Here is an 18,712-nt window from a genome sequence, read left to right as displayed (position 1 = left end):
ATTATGGCTCTCCATGACCCTCCATATCAACTCAATATTCCACCAATTGTGTGTGTATTTTTGTCACATTCTGCACACATCCAACAGAATCCAACAGCCTGCAGGCACTTTCAAACAAGTTCTGTGCTTTTGGGCTCCAATAATTACATGTTTTAAATTGGCTTTTCTTAAAGCGAACCGGTCAATGTCAGTTTTAGCTGGTGACAGGTTCCAATAGCCTATGCTGTGCTGATTTGAAAAATGCCTTTGTCATCATTCTGAATCATTTCCATAGTTTAAAGGGGTTTATTTCACATTATCTGGCTCCCTGCCAGCAGTGTCTAGTGAGTCCCGGATGCCTGTGTTTCCTCTCCTCCTCACCAATCCAGTTTTCTCCCCACTTCCTGTCATGTGCAATGAGCAGGCAGGGGAGGGAGGGGGATGGTGTGGAGAAGATGAAGACTGTATCAGGAGATAGAGACACAGGCTGCAGCAGGGACTCATCGCACACTGCTGCCAAGGAGTCAGGTAATGCAAAACTTATATAAAGTACTGAAATGATTCAGAATACTGACAAAGGACAGAGGCATTTCCTAAATGCGCATAGCATAAGCTATTGGAACCTGTCACCAGCTAAAAATGAAATTTGTGGTGACAGGTTTACTTTATAAGGGTTTCTTGTGTACAATCACTGAAATAATCAATATAATAATTATCATTCCACCACTTACTCCACCTTCAAGTGGGTATGGAAGGGTATGAAGGGGGATGCACTACATTATTAGAGATGAGCGAACATACTCGTCCGAGCTTGATGCTCGTTCGAGCATTAGCGTACTCGAAACTGCTCGTTGCTCGGACGAATACTTCGCCCGCTCGAGAAAATGGCATCTCCCGCCGTTTTGCTTTTTGGCGGCCAGAAACAGAGCCAATCACAAGCCAAGAGACTCTGCACTCCACCCAGCATGACGTGGTACCCTTACACGTCGATAGCAGTGGTTGGCTGGCCTGATCAGGTGACCCTGGGATAGACTAGCCGCTGCCCGCGCTGCTCGGATCATTCTGTGTCTGGATGCCGCTAGGGAGAGAGCTGCTGCTGGTCAGGGAAAGCGTTAGGGTGTTCTATTAGAATAGTGTTAGGCAGGAGTGATTCTCCAAGAACCCAACAGCCCTTCTTAGGGCTACAATAACGTTTTTTTTTTTTTTTTTATTTGCTTGTGGCTGGGCTTGCTGGCACTAGTAGTGCAGCTAGTACCATATTGTGAGGAATTTGCAGGGGGACTTGCTACCGTTGTGTTTAGCTCTTAGTGACACACATATCCACCTCAAACACCGAAGTGGGACAATTTATTAGGGGTTTGAGTAGAATTAGGCAGAGTCTGCTGATTTTTTTTTTTTAGCTGTATTTCATTTTATAGCTCAAACTCATCTTGCAAAGCAGTGTGCTCTCATTGTAGGCTACAAAATAGCCATAGGAGAACCCCAACGGCTTACTTAGGCCTACAATAGCGTTATATTTTCCTTTTTTTTGTTTGCTTGTGGCTGGGCCTGCTGGCACTAGTAGTGCAGCTAGTACCATATTGTGAGGAATTTGCAGGGGGACTTGCTACCGTTGTGTTTAGCTCTTAGTGACACACATATCCACCTCAAACACCGAAGTGGGACAATTTATTAGGGGTTTGAGTAGAATTAGGCAGAATCTGCAGATTTTTATTTTTTTTTAGCTGTATTTCATTTTATAGCTCAAACTCATCTTGCAAAGCAGTGTGCTCTCATTGTAGGCTACAAAATAGCCATAGGAGAACCCCAACGGCTTACTTAGGCCTACAATAGCGTTATATTTTCCTTTTTTTTGTTTGCTTGTGGCTGGGCTTGCTGGCACTAGTAGTGCAGCTAGTACCATACTGTGAGGAATTTGCTGGGAGACCTGCGTCCGTTGTGTTTAGCTCTTAGTGACACGCATATCCACCTCAAACACCGAAGTGGGACAATTTATTAGGGGTTTGAGTAGAATTAGGCAGAATCTGCAGATTTTTATTTTTTTTTAGCTGTATTTCATTTTATAGCTCAAACTCATCTTGCAAAGCAGTGTGCTCTCATTGTAGGCTACAAAATAGCCATAGGAGAACCCCAACGGCTTACTTAGGCCTACAATAGCGTTATATTTTCCTTTTTTTTGTTTGCTTGTGGCTGGGCTTGCTGGCACTAGTAGTGCAGCTAGTACCATACTGTGAGGAATTTGCTGGGAGACCTGCGTCCGTTGTGTTTAGCTCTTAGTGACACACATGTCCACCTCAAACACCGAAGTGGGACAATTTATTAGGGGTTTGAGTAGAATTAGGCAGAGTCTGCTGATTTTTTTTTTTTTTTTTTACCTTTATTTCATTTTATAGCTCAAACTCATCTTGCAAAGCACAAAATCCAGTTGTGTGCTGTCAGTGTAGGTTAGAAACTAGCCATAGCAATAGGATAGCATCGTTTTGTTAAAAAAAATAAACTAAAAAAAAAATAAACACAAAATTTTTTTTTTTCAAGTTTACACTTTAATTTGGAAAATGTTTAACCCGAGGGCTAGGGGTAGAGGACGAGGGCGTGGACGTGGGCGTCCAACTACTGCAGGGGTCAGAGGCCGTGGTCCTGGGCGGGTTGAGACACCACCTGCTGATGGGGGAGCAGGGGAACGCCGCAGAGGTACACTCCCTAGGTTCATCATGTCTCAAGTTACTGGGACTCGTGGTAGAGCACTGTTGAGGCCAGAACAGTGCGAAGAGGTGATGTCGTGGATTGCGGACAATGCTTCTAGCCATTTGTCCACCAGTCAGTCTTCCACGCAGTCCACCCATGTCACCGAAATCGGCACTCCTCCAGCTCCTCCACCTCAGCCTCCTTGCCCCCAGTCTGCCCCCTCCCACCAAAATTTGGCATTTGAACCGGCATACACTGAGGAACTGTTTTCTGGACCTTTCCCACAGTCACAAACCACTTGTCCTACTGCTGCTGAGCTATTTTCCGATGCCCAGGTTTTCCACCAGTCGCAGTCTGTGGGTGATGATGACATTATTCACGTAGTGGAAGAAGTGTGTAAAGAGGTGTCGGACGATGAGGAGACACGGTTGTCAGACAGTGGGGAAGTTGTTGTCAGGGCAGGAAGTCCGAGGGGGGAGCAGACTGAGGGATCGGAGGATGATGAGGTGACAGACCCAAGCTGGGTTGACAGGCCGGGTGAACACAGTGCTTCTGAGACGGAGGCGAGTCCTATAGCAGAACAGGTTGGAAGAGGCAGTGGTGGGGCCAGACGGAGAGGCAGGGCCAGAGCTGGTGCATCAGCGCCAAATGTTACCCGTAGTCAAGCTCCCGTGGCGAGGGCTAGATTTTCAGAAGTCTGGAGGTTCTTTAAAGAAACACTGGATGAGCGACGGACTGTGGTGTGCAACCTTTGCCAAACCAGGATCAGCAGGGGTTCCACCACTAGTAGCTTAACTACCACCAGTATGCGCAGGCATCTGAATGCTAAACACCCCACTCAATGGCACCAAGCCCGTTCACCTCCGGCCGGGCACACCACTGCTCCTTCCCCTGTGTCATCTGCTAGTCAGCCCCCTGCCCAGGACCCCGGCCCAAACACCTCCCATGCGAAAACCCCATCTTCGCCTCCACGATCCTCCACAGCATCCACCAGCGTTCAGCTCTCCATACCCCAGACGCTGGAGTGCAAAAGGAGGTATAGCGCAACCCACCCACACGCCCAAGCCCTCAACATCCACATCTCCAAGTTGCTTAGCCTGGAGATGCTGCCCTATAGGCTGGTAGAGACCGAGGCCTTTCGAAACCTCATGGCGGCGGCCGCCCCTCGGTATTCGGTCCCCAGCCGCCACTACTTTTCCCGATGTGCCGTCCCAGCCCTGCACAAGCACGTGTCAGACAACATCCTCCGTGCCCTGACCAACGCCGTTTCTGACAAGGTCCACCTGACCACGGACACGTGGACGAGTGCTGCCGAGCAGGGCCACTATATATCGCTGACGGCACATTGGGTTAACTTGGTGGAGGCTGGGACCGAGTCTGGGACCGGGGCTGGTCATATACTGCCGACGCCGAGGATTGCGGGGCCTACCTCGGTCCAGGTCTCAAAGGCCTACTATGCCTCCTCCTCCTCCCACCCCTCCTCCACCTCCTCCTCTGAATTACCATCCGTGGGCATGGCGCCATCAGTCGGTAGCTCTAGGCACAGCAGCAGTGCCATCGCTAAGCGACAGCAGGCGGTGCTCAAACTGCTGAGCCTAAGCGATAAAAGGCACACCGCCCAAGAGTTATTACAGGGCATCACGGCGCAGACTGATCTGTGGCTGGCACCGCTGAACCTGAAGCCAGGCATGGTTGTGTGTGACAACGGCCGTAACCTGGTGGAAGCTCTGCAACTCGTCAGACTGACACATGTGCCATGCCTGGCCCATGTGTTAAATCTCATAGTTCAGTGTTTCCTCAAGACATACCCCAATCTGTCAGATTTGCTCACGAAGGTGCGCCGCATCTGTGCGCATTTCAGGAAGTCCAGCACAGATGCTGCCACTCTAAGGCAAGCAGCGCCGCCTCCAACTGCCCGCTCACCGACTGTTGTGCGACGTGCCCACGAGGTGGAATTCAACACTAACCATGTTATCCAGAGATTACCAGCAGCGCAGAGCGATTGTAGACTGCCAGATGTCAACTTCCACCAGAACTGGAGATGGGGGAAGAAGATTCCCTTGTTGATAGCCAAAGCACCCTTAGGTCTGTTTCTCAGCACATATCGGAGGAGGTGGAGGAGGATGAGGAGGAAGAGGAGGAGAATGTTGGCGAGACAGAAGAGGGGACCATTGTTCAGTCCTTCACTGTTCAGCGTGTATGGGCAGAAGAAGAGGAGTTGGAGGAGTTGGAGGAGGAGGAAATGGACAGTCAGGCCAGTGAGGGGAGTGAATTCTTGCGCGTTGGGACTCTGGCGCATATGGCAGATTTCATGCTAAGCTGCCTATCCCGTGACCCTCGCGTTCAAAGAATTTATTCCAGCACCGATTACTGGGTATTCACTCTCCTGGACCCACGGTACAAGCAAAATCTTTCCACTCTCATCCCTGGAGAGGAAAGGAGTGTGAGAATGCATGAATACCAGCAGGCCCTGGTGCACAGCGGCAGAGGGCGTACTTCTGCGGGACAAGTAGCGAGGGAGAGTAGGCGACCAGGCAGCTTTTCCAGCACTGGCAGGGGTACGCTTTACAAGGCCTTTGCCAGTTTTATGTCACCCCAGCAAGACACTGTCACCTGTCCTCAGTCTCGGCAGAGTAGGGCTGATCTTTACAGAAAGATGGTGAGGGAGTACGTAGGTGACCATACCATCGTCCTAAATGATCACACAGCTCCCTACAACTACTGGGTTTCAAAGCTGGACATGTGGCACGAACTGTACGCCTTGGAGGTTCTTGCCTAGCGTGTTGTCCGAGTGGGTTTTCAGTGCAGCTGGTGGCATCATCACCGATAAGCGTACACGCCTGTCGACTGACAGCGCTGACAGGCTGACGCTTATCAAGATTAATAAAGCCTGGATTTCTCCGCATTTCCATTCTCCACCAGGTGAAAGAAGATGAACCTGAATAATGTATGCACTCCTCCTCCTCATTGTCCTCCTTCTCCTCCTCTTTGTACACAAAAGCAGAGGAAACTGGCTATTTTTTTGCCAGGGCCAACTGGCTCTGGCTATAGTACTCTATGTATTTAATTTTTCTGGAGGGCCAACTACCCTGTCCTCTGTTTTAAACAATTTTTGGGAGTGCCACATACAGGCACTCAATCTAGGTAATTTTTCTGGAGGACCAGCTACCTGCTCCTATGGTTTGAAAACTTTTTTGGACTGCCACATACAGGCACTCAATTTATTTAATCTTTTTGGAGGACCAGCTACCTGCTCCTCTGCTTTGAAAACTTTTTTGGACTGCCACATACAGGCACTCAATCTATGTAATTTTTCTGGAGGACCAGCTACCTGCTCCTCTGGTTTGAAAACTTTTTTGGACTGCCACATACAGGCACTCAATTTATTTAATCTTTTTGGAGGACCAGCTACCTGCTCCTCTGCTTTGAAAACTTTTTTGGACTGCCACATACAGGCACTCAATCTACGTAATTTTTCTGGAGGACCAGCTACCTGCTCCTCTGGTTTGAAAACTTTTTTGGACTGCCACATACAGGCACTATCCAAATTAAATTGTCTCCATAGCAGCCTCCACACGTCGTCTTTTTAGCTGCCTTCACACGTTGTCTCCATTGCTACCTCCACACGTCATCGCCATAGCTGCCTCCAAAAGTAGTCCATATAGCTGCCTCCATACATGGTCCCCTTATCAAACGAGCTGTGTCAGGCAGAATTTTGGATTGTTTTCATGGCTTCCATGTTAACTTTGTCGCCACCCTGCTGTGTAATCCACAAAATATACTGCCAAACTTTTATCATTTACCAATATTATTTCAGCGCTTCTTGCGCATCTGTTTACATTCCCCTCACCCGCCAGAACCCAAACTTATAAGAACGCTACTACACTTGATCTTATACAAAAGGTTCTTAGAAATGCTGTTTGGGGAGTAGCCTAGAGACAGGGGCTTGGATTGGCGAAAGCTCGCCTGGCAGCGGAGCGCCAGCTCCATCCCAAGATCCAACTAACATAGTTTTAACTGCAGCACCTTTAATCTACTACTAGTTCACTGCCTCCATACATGGTCCCCTTATCAAACGAGCTGTGTCAGGCAGAATTTTGGGTTGTTTTCATGGCTTCCTCATCAAACTTGTTAACTTTGTCGCCACCCTGCTGTGTAATCCACAAAATATATTGGCTAACTTTTATCATTTACCGATATTATTTGAGCGCTTCTTGCTCACCTCCTTTGGTTCCTCTCTGCCACCCATTGGTTTTAAGCCTGAGTCCATTTGGGGTATGTTGCCAAGACACTCTCTAGCCTGCCGCTGCTGCCGCTCCCCTATAGTGTCAGGGTCAATTATTGGATGTTTTAGATGCTATCTAGCCTCATTCGGTCACTCTGTCATTGCCATGCTGTTGCCCATACTTTTGGCATAATGGTGCGATTAAGCAGCCTCAGAGGCATCCATGCATGCTGCCCCTGCTGTTTCCTGTCCATTTCCGTGGTGTTTCCATCCTTTTCTGAGGTTCCCAGGTGCATGGCCAAGCTTCCCTGTGCAGATCCTTGGTCCCCTTTAAAAATGCTCGAGTCTCCCATTGACTTCAATGGGGCTCGTTATTCGAGACGAGCACTCGAGCATCGGGAAAAGTTTGTCTCGAATAACGAGTACCCGAGCATTTTAGTGCTCGCTCATCTCTATACATTAAACATTATATTAACAGGGATATAATGAGCCGTGCACCTGTGTGACAACACATGACCAGGGATATAATGAGCCATGCACCTGTGTGACATCATATGACCAGATATATAACGAGCCGTGCACCTGTGTGTCACTACCTGTGTGAAGAAATCAACGAACTGATAAAAGGACCGGTAGCATTTTAATCTTCATTACAGTCTATGTCATAGCATTCTTCTGCTAACGTAAGCAATATTTTAAATAACAAATAATTACATATTAGCATAATTCATATACAAATGGGGCCTTAAACTATAAGCGGATTCCTGGAATACCCCTTTAACTATAGTTGACTTATTATATTTTGCCCATTGACCATGGAAATGGATCTTGTGGGCTCGTTGAAATAGCAGCCATAGATTTAAGTAAACCGTATACGGCTGTTACTATACATGGCAGATTCCTCCGATGATATGACTTGATGTTGCAGAGTATTTGCTTGACCTTTACGCTGCATAAAGTCACTTTGCCTTTATTGCCGTGCGGTGATCGGAGAAAATCTTTCAACTTTGCAAAGTGTGCGGCAAGTTCCTGGTCATCACTGCGGCTTTATTACTGCATCTCTCCGTCTGAAGGGGAATATTCCTGCGGCGCAGCTGTTATTCTGCTGGATTCATACAAGACTTTTAAGTGCTGCTATTTATATTTTAATTCGCTCGGAAACGTGTGTCACCGTAGCAGAGATCCACTTGTACATTAAAGTCTGTAAGAAATTGCATCCGTAAGAGCATATTAGGCAAAATGTAGGGAGAGGAGAGATATTGGCAAAGTTATTCAATGATATCATGTCAGGGGGGTTGTTTTATTTTTGGTGCTTTATAATGGCGGCGTCTTTACAGCAATTATCCCCTTGTACGCGAAGAACCATTAAATCTGAGGATTGTGGGATGTAAATTCTGCATCATGGTTACGTATTTGGAAAATATGAAGACTGTTTTTTTTTTAGAATTTTCTTCATGTTACTTATGTAGCACTATATTTTCCCATGTCTATAGAGATGGTCAATTGGCCCAGGGTGGACTTAACCCCTTAACGACCTGGCCTTTTTTTTGTTTTTTCATTTCCATTTTTCACTCCCCACCTTCAAATATCTATAACTTTTTTTTATTCTTACACATAAAGAGCCGTGTGAGGGCTTGTTTTCTGCGTAACAAATTGCACTTCATAGTGACGGTATTTATTATTCCATGCCGTGTACTGGGAAAAAAAATCAAAATGCAGTGCAAATGGTTAAAAAATGAATTTGCACCATTTCTTTGTGGGCTTGGATTTTAGGGCTTTCACTGTGTGCCCCAAGTGACATGTTTTCATACATTTACAAAAATGTTCAAACATTTTTGTTGGGGATTTTGACTTTTTTTATACAATTTCTGCTGACAGGTTCCCTTTAAGCCTCCATGTACATAATTAAATTATATCTCCGTATCACCACTGTACCCTGCAACCAAAGAATCTGCTGTACCTTTTTATGCTGGTTTATTTTTTTAATCAAAATTCCATATGGGTTCAATAAAAATTCAACATATGCTGGATTGTCATGACATCTTATTGTTCCATATACAGATATTATATAGAATAGGCAGTCGAGGAATATAATAAGGTGCTTTGGGCAGTAGCCTGGAGCCCATGTCTTCTAGGGGGCCCATGACCGTTCAAACCACCCACCAAATTTAATACAGGGAAGGACTTTACCCAAGAAAACCTTGTACATCTGTTAATGCTCTCAATACACATGTTGTGAAAGACGGCAGAAGGGACACATCCTCCATTCCCCAAGAAACGTAATTTTAGTACCAGATGTACAGCAAGTCTTAATCCACACCCCGAGGATGGTCTTGACTTGTCCTTATTCACTTATCAGATTGGGAGCCCCACATCTGGTGAACCCACCCATCAGCAGTAAATAAACAGCTCCATACACAGTGTAGTGGTTGTTCCTGGGTATTACATCTTAGCTACCATTCAAGAGAAAAATTGCAGTGCTGCAGTACCTCAGCATGGCCACTACACAGTAAATGGAGCTGTCACCATAGCAGAGGATGTTTTCGTATCAGAATAAATAACCTTATTTTAGGGAAAGCTTAATAAAATAATTTGATAACAGGTTTTAGGGGTAGTGCAGAAGGGGGGAATCTGCCTAGGAACTACTTCAGAACGTAGATTCCCTGATGGTAAATTTCCTTTAAGCTTTGTACAGTTGTGTGAGCTACCTCTTCTTGAGACTATCAGGTATAGAATCTAAGTTTGGACATTAATATCTAAATTCACAAAGAACCCTTTATTGCAAGTGCACTGAAGAGCAGCAGCAAGTAGAGATTGGCGAATCCTTCAATATCCACTTTGCTGAAACTTCACCTAATTTTTTGTAAGATTCTATACGGTGCAAACAAACGTGCAATAATGGTCCTGGAAATTGGTTTATATCCCCCACTTGACTTCTTAAAAAAGTGCTTTTATAATTAAAAAAAAAACTCCCATCATTCCTTCCCTATCATGGACCTTCTCGCTCACCCCACAAGTTATCGCTCAGTTTACTCCCTTCAATTTACAGCAACAAGACAAAAGAAAACAGCGATTACCAATGATGCCACGGAAATGTCAGAACACAAGAGATACAACATGTAATCCAATATTAATAATAGTTATATTGTGCTTTAAGTGGAGACAAGACAGAAGGTTCGAGATTAATGGAAGAAAGGTCATACCGGGCTACATCACCATGAAATCATATGTGGTGTACTGAGAGCATCATGCCATATTATCAAATCAATAGAAAGCTAAAGGGCTATAAAGGTCATTGTCAGTCTTTTTGTGGACTACATTAGTTACTACTGGCGCTGATTGCAAGTTACTGTACATTTTGTTATTCCGACAGAGAAACATCCAAAAATGGATTAGAAATAAGACCTTTCTGGTAATAAAGTCACCAGACCTAGATAATCCCAGATTAAAATCTAAGTCACCAGTTATGTTTAGGTTTTGGTAAGTGATAGGATAGTTAATCGTGTTACATTTATCACTGGGCACAGTTCTTCCTCTTAAAGCCTTACACACAGTATTGGTGTTTTGAAGGTCCTTAAAGGGAACCTGTCATCAGAACGGTGCTTTTAGGTTCTCCCGTGTCTCCACAGTCAATACCAAGCATATCAGAAAATAGTTTTTTATCAGATTTCACACTTTTTGTCTTTCAAACATTAACTTATAAAAAAAAACTTTACCTAACTTTACCTGCTCGTGTCACAGGTCCCTGGGGTGTGGTCATCCTTGCTCAAAGTAAGTACTCCTCCTCCACAAACAGTGTGTCCTCCTCGATTTTGAATTTAAAAAACCCTCCCTTTTCCACATTGCTTCTTGGCTCCGCCTCCCTGCATCCTCTTGGGAACTGAGTAAGCGATTCTTGCTCAGCATCTGATTGCAGACATGCGCAGACAGAGTGGCACTTCTTCACTCCTATGGGCACATGCGCCACATCCAGGGAAGGGTTGGTACACCATGAAGCGGAAGCAGGTATGCAAACTCTGTAATGAGTTGCGTAGCAGTCTCACTGCCTAGCAACCCTGTGCTCGTTGTGTTGCATGATGCAGGGAGACAGAGGCAAGGAGCTATGTAGAGGATGGAGGAAAATTGAGGAGGATGAGCTGTCTGTGGAGGACTCTGAGCTAGGATGAACATGCCCTGGGGACCAGGGACACGAGCAGGCAGGGAGCCAGATAAAGTTTTATATAAGGTATTGTTTGAAAAAAAAGGCAGAAATCTGCTTTGGATATGCTTGGTATTGACTGTGGGGAAATGGGAGAACCTATAAATGCTGTTCTGGTGACAGGTTCCCTTTAAGCATTGCCTGAGCAAACATACTTCTTAGGTCGCTAGTTTATTAGCACAGGCAACTTCAGCATTAAACTAACTGATACTGATTAAAATGCACAAAACTTTATTGAAAAATGTATTTTAAAAAATGGGTCTGCACCCACACCTCGGATACAAGATGGGTTTGCAAACCTAAAAATTACCAAAACATAGTTGGGTCTATGAAGCTTTAACACATCCCAAATCCACAAAAAACCTTAATGGCAAAAAGAGTTAGCAATGAACATTCTTACCCAATTTCAGATGAGCCAATGTGCAAGCAAGGTCTAGTGCAAAAGTCAATACTCAAACATTGGAGCCACAGATCCTGAGCATTGGGGGAGGACTAGTCTGCCCCTAACTTATCATATTGACTCCTGCCCTTACAAGGGCAGTCCCCAAACGGTCCCTTGATTAGTGTGCCCACCAGCTCCTCACCTTACACCTTTCGTCTACAACTAAACTTCTCAAAAATCACGTAAAACTATCATGACCTACCTCCTCGTAGGATTTTCCCGGCTAGGCAGGTCTCTCATACAGACCCACAGTAGTGATCGTGTGTATGGTGGTCATTCATCTAATTCGAAAGGATCTTTAAGAACTTCAGTAGGTTTAAACTGTACATATCCTAGTGGACAACTTTTTGAACATGCTGCCATTTATATGTGACCCGCTCCTCACTACTCTTCAAGCTCCCACGAGCAGTATCTGCGGTGCTGTAACAAGACATATTGGGCAGTATATAATGCCCCTTATACAAACTATAGCTGGTAAATGTTGTGCATTGGTCTCCTCATCTACAGTATCTGCCACCTTTTATCTGTGCACAACCGGATGTCGAAATGGTTGTAAACGAGAACGAAGAAAGCCAACAGATGAAAGTGAACCTTTTTTTCTGCAACGGTAGTTCCCAGGTCCCCCTGTCTTTATATTGTACAAATAAGGCCAAAAAAAAGAAAGTTTAGATTCTAGAATCAGAACCGAAGACTGGTGTAACACTGTTATAGGGCTTGGTATGGTCTTGGAAAATACCTAAAAAGCAACCAATTATTATTATCACTATGGGACCCTAGGGCGAAATATCCTGCACTTCTTCATGTAAATCATTCCCTATTAGCATAGACAAATACTGAATATGAAGCTACACATGCAACCGTTTCTTTTCCAGGTTAGTCTTTAGAGATACATTTTAAAGTAGTTTACTAAAATATAAGCCAATCTCCGAAAGCAAGAAAAGGAAAACTTGTGTCTTTGTGGGTTTTCATTTCTTCTCAAGCTATTAAAAATATGAATAATATGCATCAGCAGAAAACTCACATTGTATATATTCACCCCTCATCACCAATAAGAGCTCAACTCTGCAATAGTAGGGAAAATAAACATGATATATCAAGATAATAAAAGGCAAAAGATAGTTGCTCTAATAGGCCGCGTTATGGAGCGGAGGCAAACAAACATCAGTCGCCAGCGTTTCTTCTGAACAAGCCGATGATAAGCTACTAAATAATGCACACACATCTGTTGGCAGGAAAAGACAGAGTCTCTGTACTAATAAATAAGTGAGTGTTATTGTTATTGAGGAATAGTAATAGTACATCATTATTTTTGCATGTTTTATAAATATTTACCATACTATCGCCATGCATTACTCGCAAATCAGTCATCAGGTTTACCATGAAAAATAAATGAAAACATTTTTAAAATTGCAAAAAAAATGTAAATATTAAATACAAAAAAAATACAAAAATATATTTATATAAGAAGGGCACCAAGACACATGCAAAGTCTTATTCTCAGAACTTTGAGCCGAATTATTGCCATAGACACTAAGGGGGTGTTAAAGGGGTCTTCAGAGATTAGGAAAACATTGTGTGGTGGTCAAAGGTAGGGGGCTGCATCAAAAATATACATGTACTTACATACTTGGTCCCTCCCGCCGTGCCCTGCTTCTTTACAAGAGCATAGAAGCTCCACTCTCACAGCTTCCGGCCTCCCGGGCAAACCTGGCCGACACCATTTCAAGCGCTATATCAGGTCCTGGAGTGACTGCATGGAAAGACTGGCGTGGAGAGACTGCTGGACCCTGGGAGGGACCGAGGAGGTAAGTGTAGGTTTATTATTTTATGCAGTCCCCCCCTACTACCTTAATATTTATTCTTAGTCTAGGACAACCCCTTTAATCAGTGCTTCTACTCTAGTGTCTGGTTTAGAAACAGTGAAATAATTTCAATTTCATGCACACTACCACAACAAGGCTCTGTCACCCAGGGGCCTACTGAAACTCGAAGCTGACCCTGGGAAGATTGGGCATAACTTTACTGTATTTACAAGTCCCATTGGTCAAATGGGTGGAGACCAAAATGGAAGGTGCTAAACACTGAAATATACAACTCTAACATACAAATATTAGATCATACCTTCAAAATAAACTAATTATTTTAAGGTGTGGTTGCAATATAAATATGTGTTTATGGTTGTAAATGTATATATTGCACAAATGAATTATTTCACATTAAGTTCTTTTGATCCAATATTGCTGGGAAATAAGATATCGAAAGGGACAATAACAACATTGCTAGTTGTAACAACCAGCTTTACTGGTGGTCTAGGTACTAAGTAGAATCCAAGGTGGTCCAGTGCACTGAGGAGGTCAGTATCAAAATCCTGGTGGTCTAGGACATGAGAATAGTATAAACATCCTTGACAGTCTATATTAGAGAAGTGCTGGATATTAGCATCCCTGGTGGGCTAGGATAGTTAATATCCAGTTGGAATGGGCTGAGTGGCAACTCTAGTCCACAGGTCACTCTAGACATTGTTCCAGTAGATAAAAGGGAATTATTTCTGCAGTGTTTGGGAAAACACATAACCACCTATAATCTTCCACAGCAATTGCCCTCATTTATTAGCTAGACTTATTGCTAACAAATAATCCTCGGGATGACCATCCTACGGGATGGGTAAATTAGTATTGTATCGTATGACTTGTGATGGCAAAGTGGGATAAACTTTTTTTTAATAATCATGCCGTACTAACAAAGAATAACATATAACAAATAACAAAGAGTATACACTCACCCCTCTCCCATTTTTGCACGGTGCCGTCACTGCTGACCTATGTCTGTTCACAAAAGCTCAGAGGTGACGTCGTATCGGCAGGTACGCACTCGCTATGGTAGCAGTTGTAGGTGTACACACTGTCAATGTGACTTCACTTCTGACCCTCTGTATACAAACTGAGATTAGAGAATCGGAGAGGGGCGAGGATATGCTTTTCCCCTGTTAGATGCCACAGCCCAATGTCATTTTTAAACCAACCCTTCGCCCAAGAACAATTGCATAATAGTTTGAGTAAGCAGGATCCTAGGGGCCGTATATAAAGAAACACATATTAAAAAGTTTAAAACGTGATTGAAAAATGAAAGCAATATGAATGTTCCAATCACCCTCTTTTCCATAGAATTGTAAACTATAAATATAAATAAAAAGAATGTAAACATTCCAAATCCCCACATCCAAAAATTACAAATATTATTGACCCCCAAAGAACTTAGCAAATGGTTGTACAAAGTGCTAGCAATGCAAAGTACAGCTTGTCATACAATAAAACACAGCTCCGCAAATGAAAGTATACAAAAGTAAAGGATATCAAAATATCAATATAGAAAAAAAGTATATGTTTTAAAAGGCAAAACAACATAACAAAACTATATGGTATCTCTATAATCAAATCTTATTAACATTAGAAAATGGCACAATTTCATTTAGAACTTCTCTCTTTCCAGCACAAGGAATAGTAAAAGGTGTCAATGGGAAATACAAACTGTCCTGTAAATAACAAACCCTCATACGACTCTACATATAAAAAATAAAGTGGTGCCTTTTAGAAAGCAAGAAGTAAAGAAAAACGGAAACACCAAAAAAAAAAAACTGAAAAGGGCCGCAGCTTTGAAGGGTTAATTTGTTACTTGGGATAAAAAAAACGTTAATAGTCACCATGCAATATACCATAGGTCATGTAAAAAGAAAAAGAACAGAACAGCATTGCAAAAATGACACCCTCTTTTTGGACCCCTTATCCTTTACATAGTTTAGAAAGTGCAATATGATTTTTGAGTAAATTCGCTCACTTTTCGTGACCAAGTATAGTAAACAAATGTCTGCTTATTTTTTTTATGTTTAGTTTTTTTATGGAAAACACTACATACTGTATACATTACAGAAAGTATAGGATAGTAAATTGTTAATTTTTTTTCGGTACAATTTTTGTGTGCCTTTGGGTTATTTGCTTTTACAGCCCATGCCCTTTCAAGCAGAACAGAGCAATATTGTATTCTGGCCTTGTAAACAACCTAAACGGCTTTTATGTATTCTAGAATTGCATTGTGCAAATGTTGAATAATATTGTTATGAAACATCTGTTCATCAGCCGCGCATGCACAAGGTTAATATATCGCTGCCAAGTTCTAGAAATATGTCTGTTGTTGTTGCAATGGAAATCTTGTCAGCATCACATTACCTTCGGAAGCCGCCAGTGATTGTCACAATTGCATCTGGCACAAATTTATAAATGATATTCTTCATCAGGTGCTCCACTGCTTCCGCTTCCATCTTTGATACATAATCAGCGATGTCGTCATAGTAAAGTAGTCCTGCAAGGCAACGAGATAGTAGGAGATAAAGTCCAGGAATAATACACTGGCTAAAATAAGACAAAATTGTCCTAGAGGCTAGGAAGTCATGATCCTACTGGCCATACTCATCAATCTCATCTCTTAAGATGTGTTGCCCCAAAAATGACATTTATCACCCAGGGGAAGGATGAGAATTCATGGGCTAAGCACTTAGGAAAGGTTTTACGGGTTATGAATACTATCTGATAATATCAAATGTGTGGGGGATCGGCATCCGGTACCCTAGTGATAAGCAGTTTGTGGCTGCATCCGACACCAAAATTTAGGCCGATAGTCCAACAGGACAGGTTTCTGAATATCTTTTTGATATATAATGCAGAGAGTCCATTCTTTTAAAGACAACAGTTTTGTGCCACTGGCCTAATACAGAGAAGGTCCAGCAAGTTACTAGTTTTTATAGTAGGTGTCATACGATAGTCATGGAATGTATTTGACCGTAACCCAATTCAGTTTAGCTGAAAGGAATTGGCTTACACCCATGAAATACTCCAAGATATCTCCAGAAAGGTGAAGCTCCTTACTTTATCTATGATTTCGCTTAGTTTTCAAGGCAACTAGATATTATTATTTATTTATTTATAGAGCATCATTAATTCCATGAATTAAGTAAGGGGTTCACATACATCACATTAAGACAAGAACAAATGCAGATACAGGAGACAAGTGGAAGGAGAACCGCGCCCATGACGCCTCACAATCTATAGGTGGGGGGGGGATGGAGACACGAGGTGATGGAGCAGAGCAGTGCACTTATTCTGCATTGTCTGTGATCCTAAACAGGTGGGTTTTCAGAAGGTTCGGAAGGTGCGAGACAGTATGACATATTATAGTAGAGAGTCCCAGAGTATGGGAGATGCATGGGAGAAGTCCTGGATACAGTTGTGAGAAGAGTGGATGGTAATAGAGTGAATCTGAAGGTCCTTAGCTTGATCTTGGCTGGAGGAGATATGATTCTACATTGCTCTCAGTCTTAATTATACGATTTGACCATGGCTACAAGGTTGGAAGCTTCATCTAACTGGCAAGGTAGACAAATAGCCAACATTAAGGATGGTTACCTATCAAGCAGTTTGTGTATAATGGTTGTCCTGTTCCTTAAGAGTTAACATCTACCGGTTTCTATCTTATTTGTTCTTTCCTGCCACATTGCAAACTTACCTTTTACATGTCAATACATTTTTTCCGAGAGGAAGTAGATTAAATTACATTTATTTAGCGGACGAGTGATTGATGGCTGAATTTTCAAGCCCATATAAAGGATACACTTTAAGATATGGAAAATTACATGGGTGCTTATATATAGTTTGTAGGCTGTCAAAGCAGCTGTAGGATGTGTCTTGCTAGTAGAGGTTATTGAAAGGCACAGTTTGATGTTCTGGAGAACAGAAAGAACTTTCGGAGTTGCGTCAAGACTCGGAATTCTCACATATGTAATTTCTTTATACATAAAGATCGCGATTGACTTCGAACCTTCGTGCCATCAATTAAGAATAGAAGAAATGATAAAAGCCGCATCTATGCCGCATTGTGACCATCTGACCCTACATGCAAGCATATCCTCCAGGCATTAAGCACGTGATGCTTAGAAGTTTGTAGTCTTATAGTCCATAGCTTTTCCATGTCCTCTAGTATCACTATAGCAACAGTTTCTCTACAGGTTTGGACTATACTTGGTCATTTTCTTATAAGTCCCTTTCTATAAAACATATTATTCATAAATTACCATGTTTCTGCATAGTTGTAAGCTTCAAATCCTTTTTATATTTTATATCTTCTAATGTTCGAAGTCCCATTCTGAACCATTTTTCCGCAGTCTTGAGTCCCACGCCAAAGATAGATGTGAAAGCCTGTGGGGTAAATGATATTTTAGAAGATGGAGAAGAACCTAAGCCAACATTTGGTGCAGAGGACAGCTATCAATATAATTAGGGGAATGGGTGGAAAACAGAACAAAGAAAGGTTGTGAAATGTGGGGTTTTTATTTTTATCTTTACTGTAAGAACAGAGAAATGATAAAACTCGCTACAGAATGGACAAGAGAAGCCTTCATGGTCTTCTTGAAGGAAAAAGATATCTCATTATGAAATACATTCTTAGGATGGGATGTTGATCCAGACTTTATCGAGTCAGGTAACCATTTTTTTTCCCCCATACTACGGAGTATTTGCCTTCCTTTGGATCAGCACTGTAGGTTGGACACCATTATCTTTATCCAACCTTATCTACCATAAACTTAATATACTTCAATGCTTACGCAGTTCTAAATTCATCATTGAAATTTTATAGATTCATTGCATTATTCTTTCCTGCAGCTACAAAGGAGCAGGATGTGTGTGCTCTCTGGAGTCTACAAAAAATTTGAGTCAATTGCAGAGAATGGGGTTCATTTACTAAGGGTCCAAGGTCCGCACTATCGTCGGAATACCCAACGATTTCCGATGTGCACCGCATTTAGAAAGGGTTTTTGGCACGTACGATCAGATTTTGGTGCATCGGCGCTGGCTTTCACGTGAGGGGTGGGCCGTTGGACGATCCGATGGATTCGCACAGATGTGGATTCTGGCGGACAACGCCCCTACGGGATCACGCAGGGACCAGGTAAGTAAATGTGCCCCAGTGTCTCTGAATACTATCAATAGAATACTGCCACCTCCTCCAGAGGAGATGTAAACCAAGCTTTTTTAGTCAGTCGATAGCATACCTTAGCTCATCTAGGCCATACAACGCAATTAGTCATACAATAGAGCAGTCATTGACTGTCATGACTTGTGGTCGCAGAGCTGGA

General features: G+C 42.9%; 1 protein-coding gene across 2 annotated transcripts in view; it reads right to left on the bottom strand.

Annotated features, from left to right (window-relative positions):
* Positions 1-18,712, bottom strand: part of DNTT (DNA nucleotidylexotransferase) — a 221,801-nt gene that overhangs the window by 136,103 nt on the left and 66,986 nt on the right. For both annotated transcript variants that reach the window (XM_072130021.1, XM_072130020.1), the window contains 2 exons: positions 17,651-17,774; positions 15,753-15,885 (listed from right to left, as the gene is read on the bottom strand). In XM_072130021.1, the coding sequence (XP_071986122.1) occupies positions 15,753-15,885; positions 17,651-17,774 (257 nt within the window). The remainder of the gene's footprint in view (positions 1-15,752; positions 15,886-17,650; positions 17,775-18,712) is intronic.

The sequence above is a fragment of the Engystomops pustulosus genome, chromosome 11, assembly GCF_040894005.1.
Source record: "Engystomops pustulosus chromosome 11, aEngPut4.maternal, whole genome shotgun sequence".
NCBI lineage: Eukaryota > Metazoa > Chordata > Amphibia > Anura > Leptodactylidae > Engystomops > Engystomops pustulosus.
The sequence above is the reverse complement of the archived record's forward strand: the minus strand, read 5'-3'. Positions and strand labels throughout refer to the sequence as shown.